The sequence below is a fragment of the Protopterus annectens genome, chromosome 5.part0 (assembly GCF_019279795.1).
Source record: "Protopterus annectens isolate FY-2018-M chromosome 5.part0, PAN1.0, whole genome shotgun sequence".
NCBI lineage: Eukaryota > Metazoa > Chordata > Ceratodontiformes > Protopteridae > Protopterus > Protopterus annectens.
In genome coordinates, this window is record NC_056735.1 from 186,369,164 (window position 1) to 186,391,663 (window position 22,500).

At 37.6% G+C, this 22,500-nt stretch overlaps 1 protein-coding gene across 3 annotated transcripts in view; it reads right to left on the reverse strand.

Moving 5' to 3' along the window:
• Nucleotides 1–22,500, reverse strand: part of FAT3 (FAT atypical cadherin 3) — a 2,670,157-nt gene that overhangs the window by 844,713 nt on the left and 1,802,944 nt on the right. For all 3 annotated transcript variants that reach the window (XM_044072199.1, XM_044072198.1, XM_044072200.1), the window contains exons 11-12: nucleotides 1,634–1,830; nucleotides 398–551 (exon numbers count right to left, since the gene is read on the reverse strand). In XM_044072199.1, coding sequence (XP_043928134.1) covers nucleotides 398–551; nucleotides 1,634–1,830 — 351 coding nt within the window. The remainder of the gene's footprint in view (nucleotides 1–397; nucleotides 552–1,633; nucleotides 1,831–22,500) is intronic.

Here is a 22,500-nt window from a genome sequence, read left to right on the forward strand (position 1 = left end):
GATAAAATAAACTTATCAAGAAGACTTATTGAAATCATATACACAAATATTGCTAATATAGTACAGAGGACATTTCTGCTTTCTCAGAATGGAAACAAAACAAGTCATGTGACTAATAGGAACTAATAACAGCAGTTAAACTTGGTTTTGCAATCCATTTGACTCAGTTTTCACTGCTCTAGCCATTACTTTAGACTAAAGAGAACCAGTCTATTCAGAATAACCCGAAGTAGCAGTATATTTGGAAACTCATATTTTGGGGCAAATTGCTTAAATCAACAGTCAGTTTCTTTCTCTCTCTCTCTGTCAGTGCTATGCACATTAATGTATGTAAAATTAAGCATTCTTGTATCCTCCATACATATGTGTTTAAATACTAAAGAAAACAAACACTTACCACTTTCGGAGTCCATGAAGAAGTCAGCAGCACCCACTCCATGCAGTGAATATTGAATTTCTGCATTTGATCCAATATCTGCATCTTTAGCACCGACCTTTAGAATGATTTTATTTGATGGGATATCTTCTGAAACATGTGCAGAGTATATAACCTGTGGCCAAAATCAAGAAGTCAAACTCAGGCTGGTCTATATTTTTCCAAAACTGTTAGACACTGGAAATAATTTTAAGTAACATTATACTCCTTCATCATACATTTGATTTTTTTGTTTTGATATTTTATTTTTTTATTTATTCATTCTTTTTTTAACACTGTTGGATTTTTATGTAAACCCTAATAAATAATTTTTGTTCTTTATTAATTTTTCCAACTACCTATTTATGAAGTGTCTGATCAGACTTTATCTAAAGACCTGAACTCAACATTAATGGAAAAGGTACAGTCATATCGAAACCCATACTTGCAAACTTGTAAGATATGATAGGAGTCCTGACCTGGATATAATTCACTTCTCCAATATCCATACTAATGTATTACAATATCACTACATGTCATGTTGTCAGATCTTAATGGGTGGGGCAAACATAAAAAATACTTAGTAATTTTTAACAAATTACTGCCATAGCTTTTGCAAGATCTATTTACATACAAGCTTCAAGTCAAAGTTACATAAACAGTGAAATAATACTAATTTAAAATATGATATATTAACCAAAAGAGAGTCAGAAAATCTTATGTTTATAATATTTAGATTGCAGACAAATAAGGGCATCTGAACTTTTCCTTGAAAATAAACTATTCTTATATTTCATCATAATTTATAAAGAAAAGTATATTTACTTCTGAGTTAGAAAAAAATCAAATAACTCCATGACCCAAGAAATAAACACCATTCTGATTTACTTAAAAAAATATATTCTGATTTACTTAAAAATATTGATATATTAATGCTTTGCTAAAAATGTAAGAAACCCTACAGAAAAACCTGAAATATTAGTGTAGGCAGGAATGAACTAAGCTAATAAAAAGAAAATCATGCTTAGATAATGTTTCATATATGAGACTCTCATGGCACTGAGAAATATCATCAGGGCGAATCACAGCTAAGATTATATATCATCATCCATTCAGTCATCAATACTTAGACAAAGAACACTAAACATGTGTAGCTGTGATACAGATGAAAAAGTGCCTTTGAAAAGACACTACAAAGAAGTGAAGATGGATCCTAACCTGATCACAGATGGGGTTGTTGTCATTTGTGTCTAAGATGGTGACTTCCACAGTAGCCTGTGTTACAAAGAGACCATCTGTTGCAGTGATGTTCAGGAAGTAGATATCCTGCTCCTCTCGATCCAGTGGTCTTTTCACATAAACTTTCCATTCATTCTGCACCAGCCCCAGAGCAAAGTTTCCTTTTGGGTTACCTCCTTCAATGTAAAGCAGTAAGAAAAAAATAGTAAACCTTCTTGTACAGAGAGGTACAATTTACACATATTACAACCTACACTGTATCAAAATTATAACATGCCACTTACAGTTGCAGAAAGATAAAAGCAGCATCTTAATTTTCAGAAATGTGTGGAGCTTGTCAGTGTCTTTCCAAGGCATGAAAACCACAATTGTTTGCATAAGGAGTAGGTATTAAAAGCTGTATCAGCTTACTAATCAGATACTGTTAAATTCTTATTTATGATAAAAAGCTTTTCTTTCAGCACATGGCACTCTTACTCAAAGAAGATAAAATGTCACCATATACACCATCCAGCTGGACCAGTGGAAGCTCTTCGAGGAACTATGGATTCCTCAGCCAGTGTCATCATTGAGTAACAGATCAGTTACTCAGTCACACAAAATGCAGATTGAGTAATTGGAAAATGGATTGTCTGACCCATGACAGGCATTTGAGGTAAAACACCAGTAAATAAATTCTGTACAAGGTTCTGATTTCACATTTTTTTCTATTGCCACTATCAATCTGGGATACATTTTTCAATGAAACGCTGTTTAAAATATAGGAAAATGTTTAGTTAGGCTCTGGAATGCAAACTACTGTCTTCAAAATTAATGATAAGGATGCTAATCACAAATACACTGTTGACATATAATGGTTTTCATAGCTATTTAAGCCTTGTCCACACCCATGCCCATCTCTGTTCACTATTTCCCACAGTTCTGGGGATCTCCTCTCCTGGTGTACTTTGTCATATGGTGGGGATAGAACCAGCAACAGAAACCCATGCTCTTTCCTGTCATTTTTTCAGCTATGGTCTGGATTAGACATGCGAGTCAACAAAGATGGCTAGTTAAAGCAAGTCATTTTCCATACTGTTACCCTTCACTTTAACAGCAATTAATGTTCTTGCCTGAATGCATATTTATAAGTGAGCAGAAATGATGTTTACCCCCTTAATAAAGCTGCTGGGCCTTTAACAGCAATGCCAAATGCTTGGCATGCTGCTAGCCACATTCTGCATAATTTATTAAGTTTATGTCATGTTTTACAGTTGAAAATTAATCTAAAACGCTGAAATAAGTTCTAGACCTTTGCTCACCTTAGAAGGTATTGGAGGCCCTCAGCTGTTGGAATAGCATTATAAAATTCTAATAACAAGCTGTCTAAACTATTCTAAGACCTTCTGGTCATAAGCCAAAGGGAAGCAATAGTTTCACTGGCTGCACTATGTATACTGGTGAACAATGCACAGCACACAACAAGGTGTAAATAAAAAATATATGATAAAAGGAAAATACAGTTGTGAATCTAAAGCAGTGGTATATTTAAGTAAGTGCAAATTATGTTTAGCTTTTTACATAGGAAAGAAGGAGAGAAAACTCTCTCAACGTGTATATGAGCATGAATATGCCATTAGAAAAATTAATTTATCTAATGCCTTGGCAAAGCATGTAAAAGACCATCCAGGGCACCAATTTAGCTACATCATTATTGACATTGTAGTAATAGATGATAAAAAAACATGAGCCTTATTATTAGAATTGAGAGAGCTTGAATGGCAAGTAAGGTTACAAGCAGACATCTGGCCAGGAATCAATGAACGGAGTTCTAGAACTCCAATCTTGAAGCTTAAAGCGTTAAAAAGAAGTAAGATAAAATAAATGTGTCTCACAAAAGAAATAAATAGATAATTTGTAATGAATTTAGAGTTGAATAAGGTTTTATATGCATGAATGGGGCAGCATTGTTGTGTGTTGTTTTTTTTTTTTTTTTTTTTTTAACTGAATATTGCTTTAAATGAAATGTTACTTGATTAAGAGGAAATAATGTCACTATAAGGAAATGTATTTAAAATGGAGGGAAAATTTTAAAATGATGTCTGAAGAAGTTCAATATTTATTTAAACGAAAGCGCTAACATTTTACTACAGTTTTATTTTTGGAATAAAGCTTGCGATCATTTTATACTTCTAAGTGGTGGTTTGTCTTTGTGGATTTAGCTGATACGTTGCCTGTTTTTTGTTTTTGGAAGTTTATCAATGCAGTTTGTGGTTTTTACACAACAAGGTGTGCTTACATAGAGTATCGCTGCTTTATATACAGTTGACATGTTGCCTTACTTTTTACGCTTGTTATGAGATTTTTTTTAGTTGAGCTTGAATGACTGGATATGGAGTCTGTGCAATGCAATTACATTCATTTCAGCAGTAAAATGTTGCAGATGGGCACGTCAAACATTTTGTTTGGGTGGCTTCCCTTTTTTCATGGTTGTGTGGCCATGATATTGGTACATTTAAGTAACTAGGATTTTGGAGGAGCACAAAAAGCTGCATTGGGGATTATTACCATAAAAATGCATGTTTGGTTTTTCACTGTCATCTTTGGTATATCAGTGTTGATTTATTAATGTTACAGGCTGTGATTACTGTCTGCAGTATTCGGTCAATGAGACACAAACTCCTTCTTAGATACTGAGAATATTAACTTCATAAACAAAATGATCAGGTATTTTTCATCTTTCTGACTCTCGTCACTCACCTAAGTCTACTGTCTCTAGTCCTCTACCTCTTCCATCTTCCCTTAATGGCATTAGCTTCAATGCTGACTCCACTGAGGATAAGCTGAATACCTTGTGCCTTGTAAATGAGAACGCCTCCTCTAGCTGAGAAATTCTTGCACAAAATTCTAAGGGTGGATGCAGCCATAATCTGATCCTCCTCATATTCAAGCTGGCACTTTTTCATCTGGCAGTCTGATCTGTGGAAATATGTTCTCAAAATTCCTGTTCACGTTTTTTTGATACGCCAAGTCTATTTGATTACAGTAACAGTGTCCTACTTTTTTTTGTTAAGCTAAGTCTATTTGATTACAGTAACAGTGCCCTACTCCCTATATTATTATCCCCAATATATGAATGGCTAGTCTTGATGAGTCCCTGCAATACCCTATCCAATATGAAGCCTGAAAAAATGATACAGAGCAACACCGAGCTTCACTAATGAAATAAAAATCACTCTGAACAAAGGTAAATTCTCAGACCAAATCAATGCAACTAAAATTGCATTCAGAGATGGCATAACAGTTAAGGTGTTTGCCTCACAGACACAAGGTGCCAGGGTAGATTCTCACCTGTGGTCACTGTCTGGCTATTAGCTAGGTGTGTAACAGACAACAGACTGATTGCCTAGTATTTACCTATGAACATAGTGAATGCTTTCTTCTTCTTGATAAATTCCTCTTCCATGGCTTTCAGAGTAATTCTGTCTTTCACAGTATTTGCATAATAATATGAAACAACTCAAAAAGTCAAATTTACTTTCTGTCTAGCACAAAAAGTAAGCAGCCCAGAACAAGAATGCAGGCAAAAATGTGGATAACAATAAATAAATTTATTCCTCAAGACAAAACGGATTTAGCATCATGCTTTCGTAAAAACTTCATTAGAATCATGATTTAAATCTCAGCACCACCTTTTAAATATCCAAACCACAAATTCATCAGCCAATAAAATTCCATTATCAATTAAAACACCAGATTTTTTAAAAGGGACATATACCCCTACCCAATTTTATACATTAAACATATATATATATATATATATATATATATATATATTTATATATAAAAATATAAACAAAAAACATTCTAAACAACATAAAATTTTAATTTAAGTATACTAACAATAGATAAATTGTCATTAAGACCTGGGGGCAACAGTGGCATTTAACTTCAATTGCCATGCCAACTCTTTGGCTTCTAAAATATCTTCCCAAGGTTCCCCCCCCCCTCCTGAAGGTCCCTGGGGACATTTTCCAACACAAAAAAATAAAACAAAATCATCTTCTGGATAACTGGCTATATGTCTAGCCAAGGCATTTTTCATTTCACCCTTCCTCATAGCCAACCCATGTTCATACAAACACTCTTTAAATTTCCTTTTAGTCTTCCCTATATAAAATTTAGTACACTTTCCCACATATATCATCCCCATGGTATTACACGTATTATGGGACTTGGGCCAAAATCTCTTAGAATTAACCTCTGTGAAATCCCCTTCCACCACCATCCTACACTGGGGACAATACTTACATTTATAAGTACCCCATTTCTTGTGGGTGATGCTGGGCCCATTATCAATCGTGGGATGCTCAAAAATATTCTTCAAGGTTTTACCCCTTCTAAATACAATACAGGGTTTTACTTCAACAATTTTTGGCCATTTCCTTAAATAAGGAAAAAATATTCCAAGACTTATAGATGGTCTCTCTTATGAAACCAGCTTCATTAAAAAATTGGGTAACAAAAGCCCCACTCAAATCATTCCTATTTCTTCCAGGATTCCTATTGAATTCAAGTCCCTCTTAGGTCGAACTGCCTTGGATAAGGGGAACAATATCACCCTTACTTCTTCTATCTTTGATATCCCTCATAAATCCTACCACCACATCATCAGGGTACCCTCTCTCCCAAAACATATCCTCCATTTTTTCACATTCTTTACCAAACTTGCTCCAATCAGAAACCATCCAGGCCAATCGTATATATTGCCCTTTGATTATTCCCACTTTCTGATGGTATGGGTGGTTACTTTGGAAGTGAAAAATGCTATTAATATAAGTGGGTTTACAATATATTGTACTAACCCACCTTCTATTCACCACATCCTTATAGAGGGTAACATCAAGGTAATTAATAATACATGGGTCCACCTGGTAGGTAAATTTCAAAAAAGGGGTAGAATTATTCAGAAAGGTGATAAAGTCATCTATCTCTTCATCCGATTTTTCCCACAGAACAAAAACATCATCCAAAAACCGGAGGTATAAACTCTACGGTTTTACCCCAAACTGGGGAAAAAGAATGCGTCTCTCCCACTGCAACAAAATGATGTTTGCAAAGATGGGGGCACAAACCAACCCCATCGCTACACCCTTCTTTTGTCAGAAATATTACCCATCCAGAAAAACAAAATTATATTTAAGAACCAATTCTATACATAAAACCAAAACATTGATGGTATTATTGTCCAATGTTGTACATTCACAAAGAAAATCATGGAACCATTCTAAACCCACATCGTGGGGAATAACATTATACAGTTCCACTACATCAATAGTCATGAAAGTGCATTTTTCCGAAAATTCTACCATCTTCATTTTGTTCAAAAAATCCCAGGAATATTTACATATGTGCTCACAGGAATGTAAACAGTTTTTCAAAACACAATCAACATATTTACCAAGGGGGTGTGTCTTGGATTTAGCCCCACTAACAATCGGCCTCATGGGAGGGTCCCTGGTACACTTATGAATTTTGGGTATCCCAAAGATAACTGGCACAATGGGATACTTAACTTGGAAAAACCCAAAAAGTTCATAGGAAATTTCCTGTTCATCAAGCATGTCCTGTAAGTAAAAATCAATACGCTGAAATGCTAATTTAATAACATTCAATGATGTCTCCTCATATAAATCACTTTGATTAACATGTGTTAACATCTTATTAGTATAATCATCCTTCCCCATGATAACAATACCCCCCCCAATCGGATTTCATAACCCTTAACTATTTGTTGTTTGATAGTGCCTTCAAAAGAGCAGATTCCTGGGCACTCAAATTGTCATAAACAAAAGACCTATTACACTTAACATTCCTAAATTCAAACTCAACTAATTTTTCAAAAATAATAAGGGGTAGTGTTAATGGGGAGTTAAATGCACTACTTCTCCTCAGCACATGCCCTGTAGTCTAAGCATCTTCATTAAAAATAAGTTTAAAACACATTTTCCTAAGGAACAATTTAAAGTTTACCAATAAATTTTCAATCTTAAAACTGGTAGCAGGAACAAACAATTCACCCCTACTAAACAAGTTAGCATGTTCAGTAAAACATTTAAATTCACTATAATTGTACAGTTTAAAGTCCCCTGTATGATTATGGACTACATCCACTGTTAAACTCGAAGAATCAACAGAACAAGAGGGAGAACCCTCAGTAAAAGTACCTTGTAAATAACCATCATCAGATTTCAAAGGAATTCACCAGTTCTTGTTGTGGTAAAACTTGCCCTGTCGGTAGTTGCCTTGAAAGTTCCTGCTGTTGTATGTTACATTATTCCTGTTCCTCTGACTTTCTAAGCATTTGGACCTCTGAGGCCCATCCACCTGGTTCCCCTCTAAAGGGATTACTGCTTCCCCCGGGGACGGTTATCCCATTCAGGAGACCCCTCCCTTTGATGTAAATCGTCTTTAGCCCCATTCCTATTGGTTGATGGTGGACTAGGATATGCCTTCCCTTCAGCGTAGGCTAAGCGGCCCCTTTCAAACTTTTTACTTTATTTTTTCTCATCCTATCTATATCCCCTTCCACCTTTTTAAAAATGGAAAAATAATCATGTTGATATTCAGGAAAAAGTAAATCTTTATGAATAACATTGTCAAGTCTTTCAGATTCTGCTATAAGCCCATCTATTTCCTTCTGATTAAACTTTATCAAACACTCAAGGAGCTTGCACCCATGATGATTGAAAAGCTGCAATAGTTCTTCGGGGAGGGGAGTCCTGGCCTTAACCCCAATGGGGAACTTCCATGTCCAAAGATCCTTGGGTACCCTCCTCATTTTAACACACTCACAAAGATATAAATTGTCCAACTGTAACCTCTTACAATGAAAAATAGTTTCCTCCAAAGAACTAATAGATTTAGTTAAAGACTGAGGCTCGGAATCTTGCCCCTGTTGTTCAAAAACCATAGTCCCGCAAGCCACTGTTTAACATTGTATAGCGGACCCCCCCCTGGCAATCCACCAAACAAGCCCCTGAGGAATTAATGGGCAACTTCAATTCCTGCTCACCATTACGCAAACAACCAGGGGTCTGCAGGAATTCATTTTCTTTTCCAGACAATCGATCCAATGGTGCTGCATACAATTAAATTTCCCAGTAAGCTCCTGAACTAATTGGGTAAGCAAACCCACACTCTGAGTGAGTTTCTCCATGCCATTCGGCTCGACTCACACTCCAGACATGCCACCACACTATCATGGACTAGGTAATGAACAGCACCAAGCACAAAAAGTAAGCAGTCCAGAACAGATGCCTACCATCTACAGTTTGTTTTGGTCCCCACTCCCGGGCATGTACCTCAACTATTCAGTTACTTATCTCTCCATTTTTATAAATGGCACTGCTGATGATGCTGCTTCTTCTAATAATATATACTCTGTGCCAGTCATCCAGTAATATATAGGTATGACCCACACTACCCCAATCTATTTTATACCTTGTATTATAAATTCAGAAATATTCATAATTTGCTGTTGACTAAAGTACCTCGTTAAATTTTGTCAAACTACTAAATGGCCTTTGTCTTCTTTCTAAAACTAAATATGAAAATCTCACCTTCTCTGTTTTTATGCCAAAACAACACTGCCATAAAACAACAGATCAACTCCTTTAGATATCATAATTACCCTTATCTATCCTTCAACAATCATAAAACCATCATCACCAGAAAACAAAGCACTAAAGTGGCCCAGGCCTGTCATTACTTTAATGTATATTGAGAGACACTAGGCTTGTGGCCTTTAGGAACTCCATCCATCTCTCTTTGACTGATCTACCAGTATTCTAAAACATATTCAATTAATGCCGGCACAAACATGATGCAGTATATTAATTTTTAAAATTAACAAAATGAAAGCCTGGCACCACCAGCACTAATGTACTTGTAAAGCTATAATGGAACCATTTAGAAAATGCAGCTATACTACACAGAGACGACAGAAGCTTTATTTAAACCATTTTCACCAGTTAGTAATTTCATCTGTTGAAGTGGACTTCAGCAGACTGGTGCAAACTTATAGATTAATGCCTCTGCATCCACTCCACTATTATCAAAAAAAAGTTTTTAAAATCATTGCATGTCGCTGAATGCTTAAACAAAGCTTTGATAGATTTTTTTTTATTGCAGATTGATGCTCATGAATTCAGCACAACAGTTTCTTATGACTTGACATCAAGGAATACAGATAACAAGTGATGCTGAATGGTGTTGTTTTTCCTGATCTTAATGAGATCAATCTTAGGGATATACTAAAATAGACTTATTTTACACTGAAATTTGTACTCTGTTTTAGTAGGTTTTATATAGAGGATTATGACTGGGTAGCTGATAGTAACGTATATTATATGCTTGAGAAATGGATGACAAGAAATTCACCTGAATGTTGGCATCCATGTTGAGAACACATAATACTTTGTTATGATCAGATATCCGATCATAATTCTTTGTAGTGCATGGAAATTTGTCTGTTCAATGTGCTACAAATTAGTCAAAAGTAAGATTAAAATAATGCAATGTCTTGTGCTGGTTTTGAAAGCCAGTAAAGCAGTAGGGAAGTAGTTGGTGTCCTAAGTATTTACTGTGTAAGGGAAGCAGTTGTAATTAAAACAGTTAATGTACTTTAGTAGACAATGGGTAGAAAGAGGTGTTGAAACAAAGCGGTTTCATGTCTTGCTGCTGTTTTCTGGTTTAGACCTCACATTTTTATGGGGGAGCTGATGGTTGGTTGGTAACGCAGAGAGGTCTGTCTGAGGAGAGCCCCACTAAAGTGCAATTGCCTGGAAAACCTGCCTGTTTAACATCCAGTTGTAAGGGTCCTTCAGGGAGCAGCTGTACAGGAGTAGTGGTCAGGGTTTCCACTGGTGGGAGAAGGTCTGCAGTGTTTGCAGAACTGACCACATTTCCTTTAGATTGATATGTTCTTAAAGTAACTGAAGGTGCCATCTGCTCTGCACCCAGTGTAATCCTGTACATGTACTCACACCTCGTCCGAGGCACCTGTGTGGCTCCTTGAAGAGGAGGTGGTGTGAAGGGAAGCCCTGAGTTGAGAATGACTTGCTCCTTCCACCAAAGTAATTCCTTTTTAAGACAAGGGAAGAGGGGAATCAGGGTGTCCAAGGCGTGAGAGTGTTGGAACCACACATACTTTAGATACCACTGAATTTTCCAGATGCAAAATCAGGCCTGGAGAAGCATAATAACGGTGACTGCCATGAAACTGGAAGTTCTTAATATCTCCCTTGCTGTGCTGTGTGATCCAGAGAAGAGATCTAGGAAAAATCTTGACAGACTGTGAACTTTCTCCTCCAGGAGGAAGGTATACATTTTGTTTGTATCCAGTCTGCAGCCCAGGAAAACCAGGTCCTGTGTAGGGGACCATGTGGGATTTTTTGTAGTTTATTGTGAAACCCAGACTGGACCAGAGTTGGAGGGTGAGGTGTAGATGCTGTAGAAAGACTCAGAGAGAGATCTTGGATCAACAGGTCATTCAGACTGGGAAAAATATGAATTCCCTGAGTGGGGGAGAATGCCAACACTGGAGCTAGACATGTTGTGAACACCCTTGGTGCTGTGGAAAGACCAAGAGACAGAGCAGTAAATTGAAAATGTAAGAAACCAGAGAAAAATCTGAGGAATTTTCTACAAGAGGGGACAACTGAGTATGTGTGAGTATGCATCTTTTAGATCTGCTCTATGCATTTACTGTTTCCAAACTCTGGAACTCCCTCACATCCAGTATAACCTCCATCAGCAGCCCTGCATGCTTTAAAAAGTTTCTTAGACAACACCTCTCCTCTTGCTGGCTATGTCCATGCCAAAAATATCTCTCGCTAGACACAGCTAACCTTACTCTATCCCTCTGCTTTTTCTCCCACTTCTTTTCTAGCTTGCCAGCACTCTAACTATCCTATCTGTGCCTAACCCTGTTACCTTACCTAACCTTGATTACCCCGCCTCTCTCTCTCTCTATACCTACCTCTCCTAAAATTTCCCCCCATCTTTTGCTCTGCTATTGTTCCTCTTAAATTCATATCCAAGCTTCTTATTGTTAATACAGTGTTAACTCTGACAGTATATTATACTGCTTTATGTTAAAATCCATGCATATTATTGTTACTGTATTGCCTTATTAGCTATTTATGTAACTGAAATTGTATTCTGTATAAGTTGTACATGGAGCTTTTCTCCCCGGGCCTCCACTGAAAATGGGCTCTCCTAGGCCCAGAGGACTTTCCAGGTAAACAAATGCAATAAATAAAATAATAAAAACAGGGATATCAGAAAGGCTTGGGGAAGAATGAAAGGCAGGAGAGTGGGAAGAGAGAACATTTTGAAAGTCGATACTTTCAAGAAAGTGTTTAGAAGAGAAAGGTCTATGATGGGTTTTCATTCTCCTTATTTCCCTGTCACAAGAAAAGTTCTGGAGTACAATCATTTCCCTATTAAACTCTTTGGGAACTGTTTGATTGTGTCCTGATTTAGGAGGTCCTGAATGATGGGGGTGAAAAGAGACATTTGGTTATGAGGAGGATGTGGCATGCCTTTCAGTGGCGGGATATTTTCCCAGGACATGGCATAACCTTCCCTGATGATGGACAACACAGATGTGAGTGTGGTAATAGATTCCCATTGGGCCAGGGAGAGTGGCAGTCCTTTGGGAAGAGGAGTAATGGGACTGAGGACGGGGAGGTGGTCCTTCAAAGGTAGTCAAATATTTTTATTTCAAATAGGAGGCCTCCCAAATGGAGGTTCCCTATGGGGTTTGCCAAAGTACTTTTTCTTTTTTCTTCTTTTGTTGATTTCTGAATTGCCACAGGCTTTTGTCTCAGGAAGGATGTAGATTTTTGATGGGTAGATCCTATGCTATCTAGAAACTGAGGAAAGAAGAATCTGCCTGCAGTCTTTTATAATCGTACCTTGGTCTTGAAGAGTTTTGAACAGACTGGCAGTCTGAGGACCAAACTGTAGGGCCTTTATCCACAGGAGTCTAAAAGTTTTGATTTATATCCTCAAAATTAGGCTGGTTATGAAAACATGCACATCTGCAGATAACAGATCCAGTAGCTGCTGCCCTAGAAAAAGCATCTACAGCATCATAACTGCATTTAATTCTGTGTCTGGTGATTTGAGTGGCCTGGGAAAGTAGATTCTGCATTTATTGCCAAGATTCTGCAGTTGGAGCATCCAGCATAACCTTGTTCAATGAGTGAAGAACATAAATCAAGTATTTTAGTCATTTGAGTCTAGTAGTTAATTGCCCTAAATGCAGGGTGATGAGGCATATACCTTCTTTTTCCATCTATCCATAGCCCTACTGACTTTGTATGTAGGTAGGGCATTATCACAGTGTAAGAGCTTGGAGGGCTAATCTGAAGCAAGAGATGCTGCAAGGAAGTCTGCTACAGGATTGTTTTACTTATTTATTTTATTTTATTTAACATTTGTTAACCGGGAAAGTTCAACTTGGAACAAAGCCAATTTTCAGCGGAGGCCTGGAGAGAAACGCTCCAGATGCATGTCTTTTTAGAAGTATTTTAGGTCATTGGGCCCCTTGTAAAACCTGTCTGGTCTGGGAGTTGGAGGTTGAGAGTCAGGCACTGAAGATATGGACAGGAAAGCATCCTGGAAAGCCTCAAGTGCATGAGGGCCTGTGGAAGGGGCAGGAGTACTCATTTCCAAGAGGCTGTAGTGCCTCTTCTGTATGTCAGAGATCTGAGTAGACTGCCATTCAAAATGTTTCATCATGTTTTGGATAGTCTCCCCAAAGAAGGCTTCCTCAATAGGGGAATCCGGAGACAGGGAGTCCTCTTCATCTTAAGAGAGGAGAATGCAGTTGAAAAGAACAGTCTAGAGCTTGGCCAGAATCATAGTCTTCTTCTTCTTCCTCAGAAAATACCAAAGCAGGTTCTTGAGTTGTGGCCAGTGGTTGCAGAGACCCAAAGGAAGGGGGTTTAAAACTACAATACCTTTGAACAAATCCTGGGACAAATCTATACATTCCTTTTCTCTAGCTGTTGAGGGAGAAGTCACATGTCTAGTCTTTTGTTTTTTTCTTCTTGGGTGTGATGTCCATCTGGATGAGATGCAGAGGTTTGTAACCCCATTTAACCTCTATTAATGTACCTGGAATCTCTTCCCTAAATAATACTTGCGGGACACTGTGAGGGCCCTGGGAAATGACACGTCATGATTCATTGGATGTATCTGTAGTCTGCAAGGCCTCAGGAGCTATACTGGACTCTGAATGGGTCTCAGTAGAAGACAACTGAGATGTAACCTAACTTAGAATGGGTTCTGCAACTTCAGTGGGTATGTCAGAGTCTGAAACATCGGACTGTGGATTTGTTCTGGGTCTCTCTCTGGCTTATTCGTAGGTAGAAGAGAAATGTCTAGGGATGCAGATTCTACTGTCTTGGATTGGGCCAAGAATTTAAGACACAGAACCTTTAGAAAGGTGTTGTGACAGGAAAGTCTTGATCTAAGGGTTTTGGGAACTGGAATGGGAACTGAGATCATGTTTCACACCTAGACAAAAAAATAGTTAGAGAGCAAGTCCTTGTACAGAATCTACCTACCGGACTCGCACATACCACCTCCTAAATGATGTCAAACAAATGTGCACAAAATTAGTGAAAGCAAAACAGGAAGGATCCCTAATTCTGCACTTGCTAAAAATGATCAAGTGAACAAACTTTACTAATGACAAAACAAAAATCAGTCCGCCAGATGCAGGACCTGCATTTGGGCCGGTGGTGAGGTAGTCTGTGGAGCCATTCATGCACATCTGTCTATATACACCTCCACTTGTGAGCTGAGGTCATGTGTTGGACATAAGACCTTGGGAAGGTAAAGCTTTGATACCCCACCTGGATGTCAGTGGTGACAACCCATACAGGTCAGGAATACTGCAAAAGTGATTTCAGTCAGGACATCTGGAGACTAATGCTACCTTTTTCCCGAAAGTAGAGACCAGCTGGAGCATAAACAGCAGAACAAAAATGCGTACAAAGAAGAACATTTCAGAGGCCCTACTGTCCACAATTATCCTAGTGTCCAGAGGGAGAAGTACAATATGTTAGTCAGGCTGCAATCAAACCTTGTTATAATTGTATCTTACAATATAAATATGACTGAGATAGCTGGATTTTCTCATGCATGTCAACCAAACCTTTTAGTCTGTTTCCCAGTATTTCATGTTTTTTTTAGCAAGCAAGTTTCAAATCTTCTGTGACCTGTACTATTTTTACGTAGAAAAGTTCATAGCAGCCAGTGAGATTTGGCGTGTGTGTGTGTGTGTGTGTGTGTGTGTGTGTGTGTGTGAATTATTCAATGGCATTCTGCATGTAATGGAATTTTGTCAGTTGAAAATGCAACATGTATTTATTCCTATATAATTTTACCACTTTAAATGAATGTGAAACTCAGATGAAAACAATTACCTTTGATTTCTCAGTTTTTGTGCACATATCAATCATTCAAGTCTCCATAGCAACTCTCAACATTCATTTTTTCCCTCTAACCCACATTATATCCTTCTTCAGTTCCATCACTCCACTCTGTCTTCATCTGCTGTCCTTCTTTACTTTCACAATACACATGCATAGCCATTTCTTGGTTCAGTGAGTACATATTATAAAGCAAATTATACAATGACCAGCCTAAAATATTCAAAAATGAACACGCTGATTGGCCAGCCCAACAAGCGTGCCCGTTGTAAATCAGAGAGTATACTAACGGAAAAAAAGTCAGGTCGCCTGGACTTTTTCTTGTTAGTATCTCTCGCATTTTATTTACTTTTTTTTTTTTTTTGACTATAAAGGAAACCAGAAGACTTAAACCAATAGAGGGAGACGGCACAGACAAAAATAAAAGGATAATCAGGTAAGTTCTGCAAAACTTAAAAACTTACCTGATTATCCTTTTATTTTGTCTGTCCTGACTCTCCCCAAGGTAAAAAGTCTCCTGGCTTCCTTTTTGTATTACAAAAAAAAAAAAAAAAAAAAGGAGCAACAGAGATCTTCCTTTCTCCATTGCAACAGTCGCACAGCACTGATGTACTGCGTAAGCGTTGGGACACAAGTCCCATACGCATGTGCAGTACATCAAAACAGCCACAGGATACATTCAAAACGTGGAAGGGCAGCATGGAGGCATTATACAAAGAAGTATTTTTTTCTAAATTATGTCACTGTATAATAGCAATAAACCATGGCTGGGTGTGGGCAATGCTGGATTTACCCATGGTTGGCTTTGTTCGCCCTTGTGACCAAACCACACCAGCTGTGGGTAAATCCAGCATTACCCACACCCATCCGTGGGTTATTGCTGAAGTATTCTGCACTGATAAGCATTTATATTTGTAATGTGACATTTAAGTTATTTCATGAACAAGCTCATGAAAGGAACAAACATTAGATTCTTAACAATCTAACACAAGACAGCCACAACTCAAAGACAAGTGTCATATGCGGACATTAGTATGACATTCTGTGAACCCAATATGGTGCAACATGTGTTTGACAAATGTGTAAAAGGGTCCCTTCATGCCAAAATCTTGAAAGCAACATGTCATCATTTTCCACTGAAAGGAAATTAATAACTTGAGACTGCCAGGTAATATGTCTTAAGGACTGAACTGGGAAAAATCCCATGGTGGAATTTCCTACATAATGACTGAAGGGAGGCCAATAAGTACAGCAAAATGAAAAGTTCAACAAATACTCAACCTTCCCCTTGTATCTAGCCAAAGTTGCACTATCACTGAAACTGGACTATATATACTTATATCCATTTCAAAGACACATCTGGAGACAAGCTGCTAGACTTCCATGTGGTACTCCATTTTTATTTTGCCTTATAATTTTTATTCCACTGCTTACATGAAGCAAAGTTTGTTTATCTCAATGTCCTGTTGATACTGTTCCACAGCTGCAATGCTAGATTTCAGTGAGGCTTCCAATTTCCAAGCAAGTGATTTAAGCACCTCAGCACACACACTAATAAAGGCATATGTTACTGTGTTACTGGCTTATAAGGTAATATGAAACAGAACGTGTAAGCACATCTTCTGATCTGCACAACTGCACCATCTCCCATCCTGGAAATTTTTTGAGAGAAGAGATTTTACCTAAGTTTATTAGTTCTGTTCCCTGCCACTGTAGAAATAAAAAAGTGCTAAAAATCATTAAAATGTCACTTAAAAAATGACAATGACTATGTGCAAACTAAAATTATGGTGTGCAATCCTATGATTTACATTTGATCCAAGAATAGAAACAGAGAGTGAGAGAGAGCAAGGAAAAGTGTTAATTAAAATGACTTAGTGACGAAATCACAAAAATATAGGATACATTATGCCTTTATGAAGCTACCAGAAGCAAGGAATTTATGTGTGTGTGCATGTGTCTCTGAACAGATGACTTGACAAGAAAACCATGTTAGACTACATACACACACACACACACACTGAAGTTTGTCAAGTGGAAACCGAAAAATAAGCACACCTGAAAAGGATCTGTATGACAATTTAAAAGGATAACGGAAAAGGTTTTATTTAAAGAAACTAAGAATAGTGTAAGGCCTGTGGGCAGCTCAGCTGCTAGAAAATTACACAGCGGTTGGTTGGGGTGTCAAGTGATTGGGGAACAACAGCTACAAATACCTGTTACAAATTCTAGCAGAAAAGGACGAGGATGAAAAGAGATGAAGACCCCTAGGAGCCTCACAATCATCAGCAAATAAGGCTGGGCAATTTTAAAAGCTGTCATTGGTTAACTGACATGGGACTTTCATGGTGCTGAAGCTTGCTCTAAAACTGAATTGAGCATCTCAGAGAAATCTATAGGTTTTTGATACATTCCATCATTTGATTATATAATAATTTCTCCAGAGTTTTGGCAACTGGGCATAAGCTGAACACAGCTTGAAGCTGATATGTTAAACACCAAAGCAAGAGGTCTGCAAATTTTAGGGGCTGCTGTCCTTGGGAAAGCTACCTACAGTGGATATAAAAAGTTTACACACCCCTGTTAAAATGCCAGGTTTTTGTGATATAAAAAAATGAGACCACGATAAACCATTTCAAAACTTTTTCCACCTTTAATGTGACATATAACCTGTACAATTCAATTGAAAATAAATCTGTTAGGGGAAAAAATGTAAAAAATAAAACGTACAATAAGCTGGTTGCATGTGTGCACACCTTTAGACTAATACTTTGTTGAAGTACCTTTTGATTTAATTACAGCATTCAGTCTTCTTAGGTAAGAGCCTATCAGCATGGCACATCTTGACTTGGCAATATTTGTCCACTCTTCCTTACAAAAGTGCTCCAAATATGTCAGATTGCGAGGGCATCTCTTGTGCACAGCCCTCTTCAGGTCACCCCACAGATTTTCTATTGGATTTAGGTATTGGCTCTGGCTGGACCATTCCAAAACTTTAATTTTCTTCTGGTGAAGCCATTCCTTTGTTGAATTTGATGTATGCCTGTAGTCATGGTTGTGTTGAAAGGTGAAATTCCTCTTCATCTTCAGCTTTCTAGTAGATGCCTGAAGGTTTTGGGCCAGAAGTGACTGGTATTTGGAACTGTTCATAATTCCCTCCAACTTAACTACAGCCCCAGTTCCAGATGAAGAAAAGCAACCCCAAAGCATGATACTGCCAGTCTGCCACCACCATGCTTCACCGTGGGGATGGTGTTCTTTTGGTGATGTGAAGTGTTGTTTTTGCACCAAATGTACCTTTTGGAATTGTGGCCAAAAAATTCAACCTTGGTCTCATCAGACCATAACACATTTTCCCACATGCTTTTGGGAGACTTGATGTAATGTTTTGCAAATTTTAGATGGGCCTGGATGTTTTTTTTGTGTAAGAAAAGGCTTCCGTCTTGCAACCCTACCCCATAGTCCAGATATATGGAAAATACAGGAGACTGTTGTCACATGTAGTACATAACCAGTACTTTCCAAAAATTCCTGCAGCTCCTTCAGTGTTGCTGTAGGTCTCCTGGCAGCCTTCCTGACCAGTTTTCATCTTGTCTTTTCATCAATTTTGGAAGGAAGTCCAGTTCTTTATAATATCAGTGTTGTCCCATATTTTCTTCACTTTTTGATGACAGTCTTCACTGTGTTCCATGGTAAATCCTACGCTGTGGAAAATTTTTTTGTACCCTTCTCCTAACGGATACCTTTCAACAATGAGATGATCCCTTTGATGCTTTGTAAGGTCTCTGTGAACCATGGCTTTTGCTGTTGCAGGCAACTGAGTAAATGTCAGGAAAATCCTACTAGGACATTTGAACTTTATTTGGGGTTAATCAGAGTCTCTTTAATTGATGGCAGGTGTGTCCCCCAAGAAGACTGAATGCTGTAATTAAATCAAAAGGTGCTTCAACAAAGTATTAGTTTAAGGGTGTGCACACACAACAAAATATTAGTTTAAGGGTGTGCACACTTATACCACCAGCGTATTATATGTTTTTTACTTTTTATATTTTTTCTCCTAACAGATTTGTTTTTCAATTGAATTGTACATGTTATAGGTCACATTAAAGGTGGGAAAAGCTTTGAAATGATTTATTGTGGTCTTATTTTTTTTATATCACAAAAACTTGGCATTTTAACAGTGGTCTGTAAACTATACCCACTGTATACAGAAGAGACTTTGGAACTAGATCTTTTATTTAACTTTTTAAAGCAGATTTTTCACTTGATTAGGCTAAACTTCCTGTAAAAGACAGGCTGCAATATAACTAGTCTGCCAGCTTGATGACATACTAGAGCCATGCATTTGAGCTAGAGTGATCTGACTGCTTGTTCCTTGGGAGTTATAAATGGGGTTATTTGAAAAGATAAAGATTTTCATAGCAATTGCTATTGAAAAGACAAATGTGGGACTCGGAGTACTTAAATTGACTATATATCCAGTGAGCTCCTTTATGGCTGATTTAAGGTGAATGTGATCACTGCTTGTTTGTTTCTTTGCTGAATTGGTGCTACTCTTGCGTTTTTTTCTCAGTTGTATGTATGCTTAATATAGTTAATTATTGCTAAGGCTGTTTTCCCTGCATATCCAGGTTTTATCCCTTTATCAAAGCTGAGATTTTCATTGGGGAGTAAGCCAATTTTGTTTTCTGTTTGTATGCATTGCCGTTTAGCAAAGGAAAAGTAAGTCTGTACTTACAAAGTTTTTTTTTTCTAGCAGAAGAAAGAATACTTACTCTGCATTTGTCTTCATTTAAAGAAGAGTCCTATCTATAAAATCCAAGTGCATTAACATAGTGTCAACCAAATGTTTGGGTAAGGAGTGAGAAATTATTTACGAAGAGGAGGTTCTTTTTTATGTTTAGAAGATAAACTGGTATAAACAAGATCGGGGAAATAATCACCAAAATTTTTGGTATGTAGAGACAATAATGCAGCAGTGGAGGGGATATTTGCTATAATCAAATCAAGCTGTGACTCCTTTCTTCCTCTTGCTTTGGGCCCACATGGTTTATTTACAGTTTGGGTTAGACCCAAGAAATTGAAAACCCTATGTAGCTGCAGTTTAATGGAGCAGCTACATTCATATTAAACTCATCCCCCGTGATTACTGGATTACTGCTCTTTTGTTAGGAGAAGCAAAGGATGCTTCTTTTTAAGGTTGTTCAAGAAACCCTAAGCTGAAGGATAGAGGGAAGTGAGCAGCACATACAATGAGCCAAAGCCTGAAGAAACATTTAAGCGTCTGAACTTATGTAGAGAAAAATGAAAAGCTGGAAACCAACCAGCAATATGAGAGCTGGGGAAGAGAACAAGCAACCTGAAGACATTCCAGGTGCTGAACAGTCCTAATGTCTACAGAATATAATCTTACCTGTTATGACCACTTGTTATCAGATCTGAAGGTTAAAAATAGACTAGAGGGAGAGACAAGGGAGCAATATAAAGTAGAAGAAAGATTTTGGAGAGGTCTGAATCTATTTAAAATACTAATTGCATATGAGTTGCAGGAGGTGAAAGAAAGTGTTGTTTTTCTGCAGAAAGGAAACAGAAAAAGGAAGTAGAGGAATGAAAAGATGGGATACAGCCAAAGGAGTGTGGCTACTAAAACAAAGAGAAAGGGTGGCTAGAAATAAAATACCTTGAAGAAGAAGAAGTATTTGGAAGTACGGAAAATTGGGACAAAGATGACACTGGGCACTTATCAGGGAGAGAAGAAAGTCTCACTGATATAATAAAAGAGTTAGGAAACAGGGAGTATTATAACAGAGGCAAAGAAAATTAAAGTGGTAAGGAGTTATGAGGTTACCCTGTGAAGTCTATAAAGTGTCATGCACAATCATTAGATGTATAAGTTTTCATATGATACTATAAAGACTGAACTAACGTAGGAGTTTATACTTCACAGTGGGGGTGATCTGATTTTAGAACGTTTGTATTTATTAAAAAGAAAGGGATACTATGCAGTTAAAACCTGTAAAGATTTTCTCTGCTGATCATGGACCTAAAGGTAGCAAAGAATATTTTATTAAAATAATAAGATGGCTGAAATGACACCACATGTGATTTAGGAAGGCCAGTCATGTGGGCTTGTGGATAGAAACATGGCAGATTATTGCATATTTTGAGGGATGTCTGATGAGAAGATGTGAGGTAAAGTCAGAAATGTATTATAATGTAAGATAATGATAATATATTTATAAAATTATACACAGTAAACTGTAGAACAGACTATTATGTCTAGGTTTAACTATACACGTGCTGTAGTAGGTAAAAGCTTTCTTTGGTGAAAGTAGTATCATACACATAAATGGCATTTTGAGGGCGGTTTTAAGGTGGGGAAAGGGTTAAGTGCAGTGGCTTGCTCACCTCTTTGCTATAGGTCTGCTACGTTATGTTGCTGAGGAATTGGGGGTGGAGAGTTAAGAAGGATTGCATTTTTATCCTAGAATGGTGGCTTACTCAGACAATAAAAGATAAAGGGCAGAGACACTGGAAGTGATGAAGGAGAATATCAAGTCTGTGGGAAATGGTGAGACAGCAGTGCATAGAGCAGTCAGAATAAATGTGTATTGGTTTGGGTACAGAACTGATAACATGTGAACGGACAGTTTTGTCATGAAGCAAATACGATTCATATACTTGGGTTTAATCATATAAAACTAGGAGGCACTAATCTTCCTTTCACACACCCATCCATCCATGTTCTTAAATCATCTTTTGGGTGCAACTTGTGCTGACAGCAAGCTAAGCAAAGCAGACCCGAGTTCTCTGTCCATAACAACAGTCCCCAGATCATACTTTAGGACCGACAAGCAAACTAATCAAACCAGGGTTGCCGGCATCATACACAAGAATTCTCCCCATGTCTGGTCAGGTTGAGTTTGCCATGCAGTTTATTAATAATGTGTACTTTATTTAAGTGATCAGTTTAATGCTATTAGTATGGCAATGATCTGCTTTACTTTGTAAGGTAAACGTCAGGCCCCTGTTCAGAACTGTTATCCATATCTTTATAACAACTATAGTTCGAGAGTCAGATGAACTAAATTCTCTATTATGTGGATACTTGTCCATTTCCCTTTTGTGAAACAGACGTGTGGTTAGTTGTTTTTCAGTTTACAGAAGTATTTATTCAGATATATGGTTTTATCCAACAGTCTAATTTTTGTTTTCAAATGTCGAATTCAGCTTTCACATCATGTATCAAGCCTTTCACAGTGGGAATTATATGTCTCATCTCTAAAACATTTTGTAGATTTACACAATGTGCTAAAATGTGTGATGAATGCTAGCCCTTTCTTGGCACTGTACCTT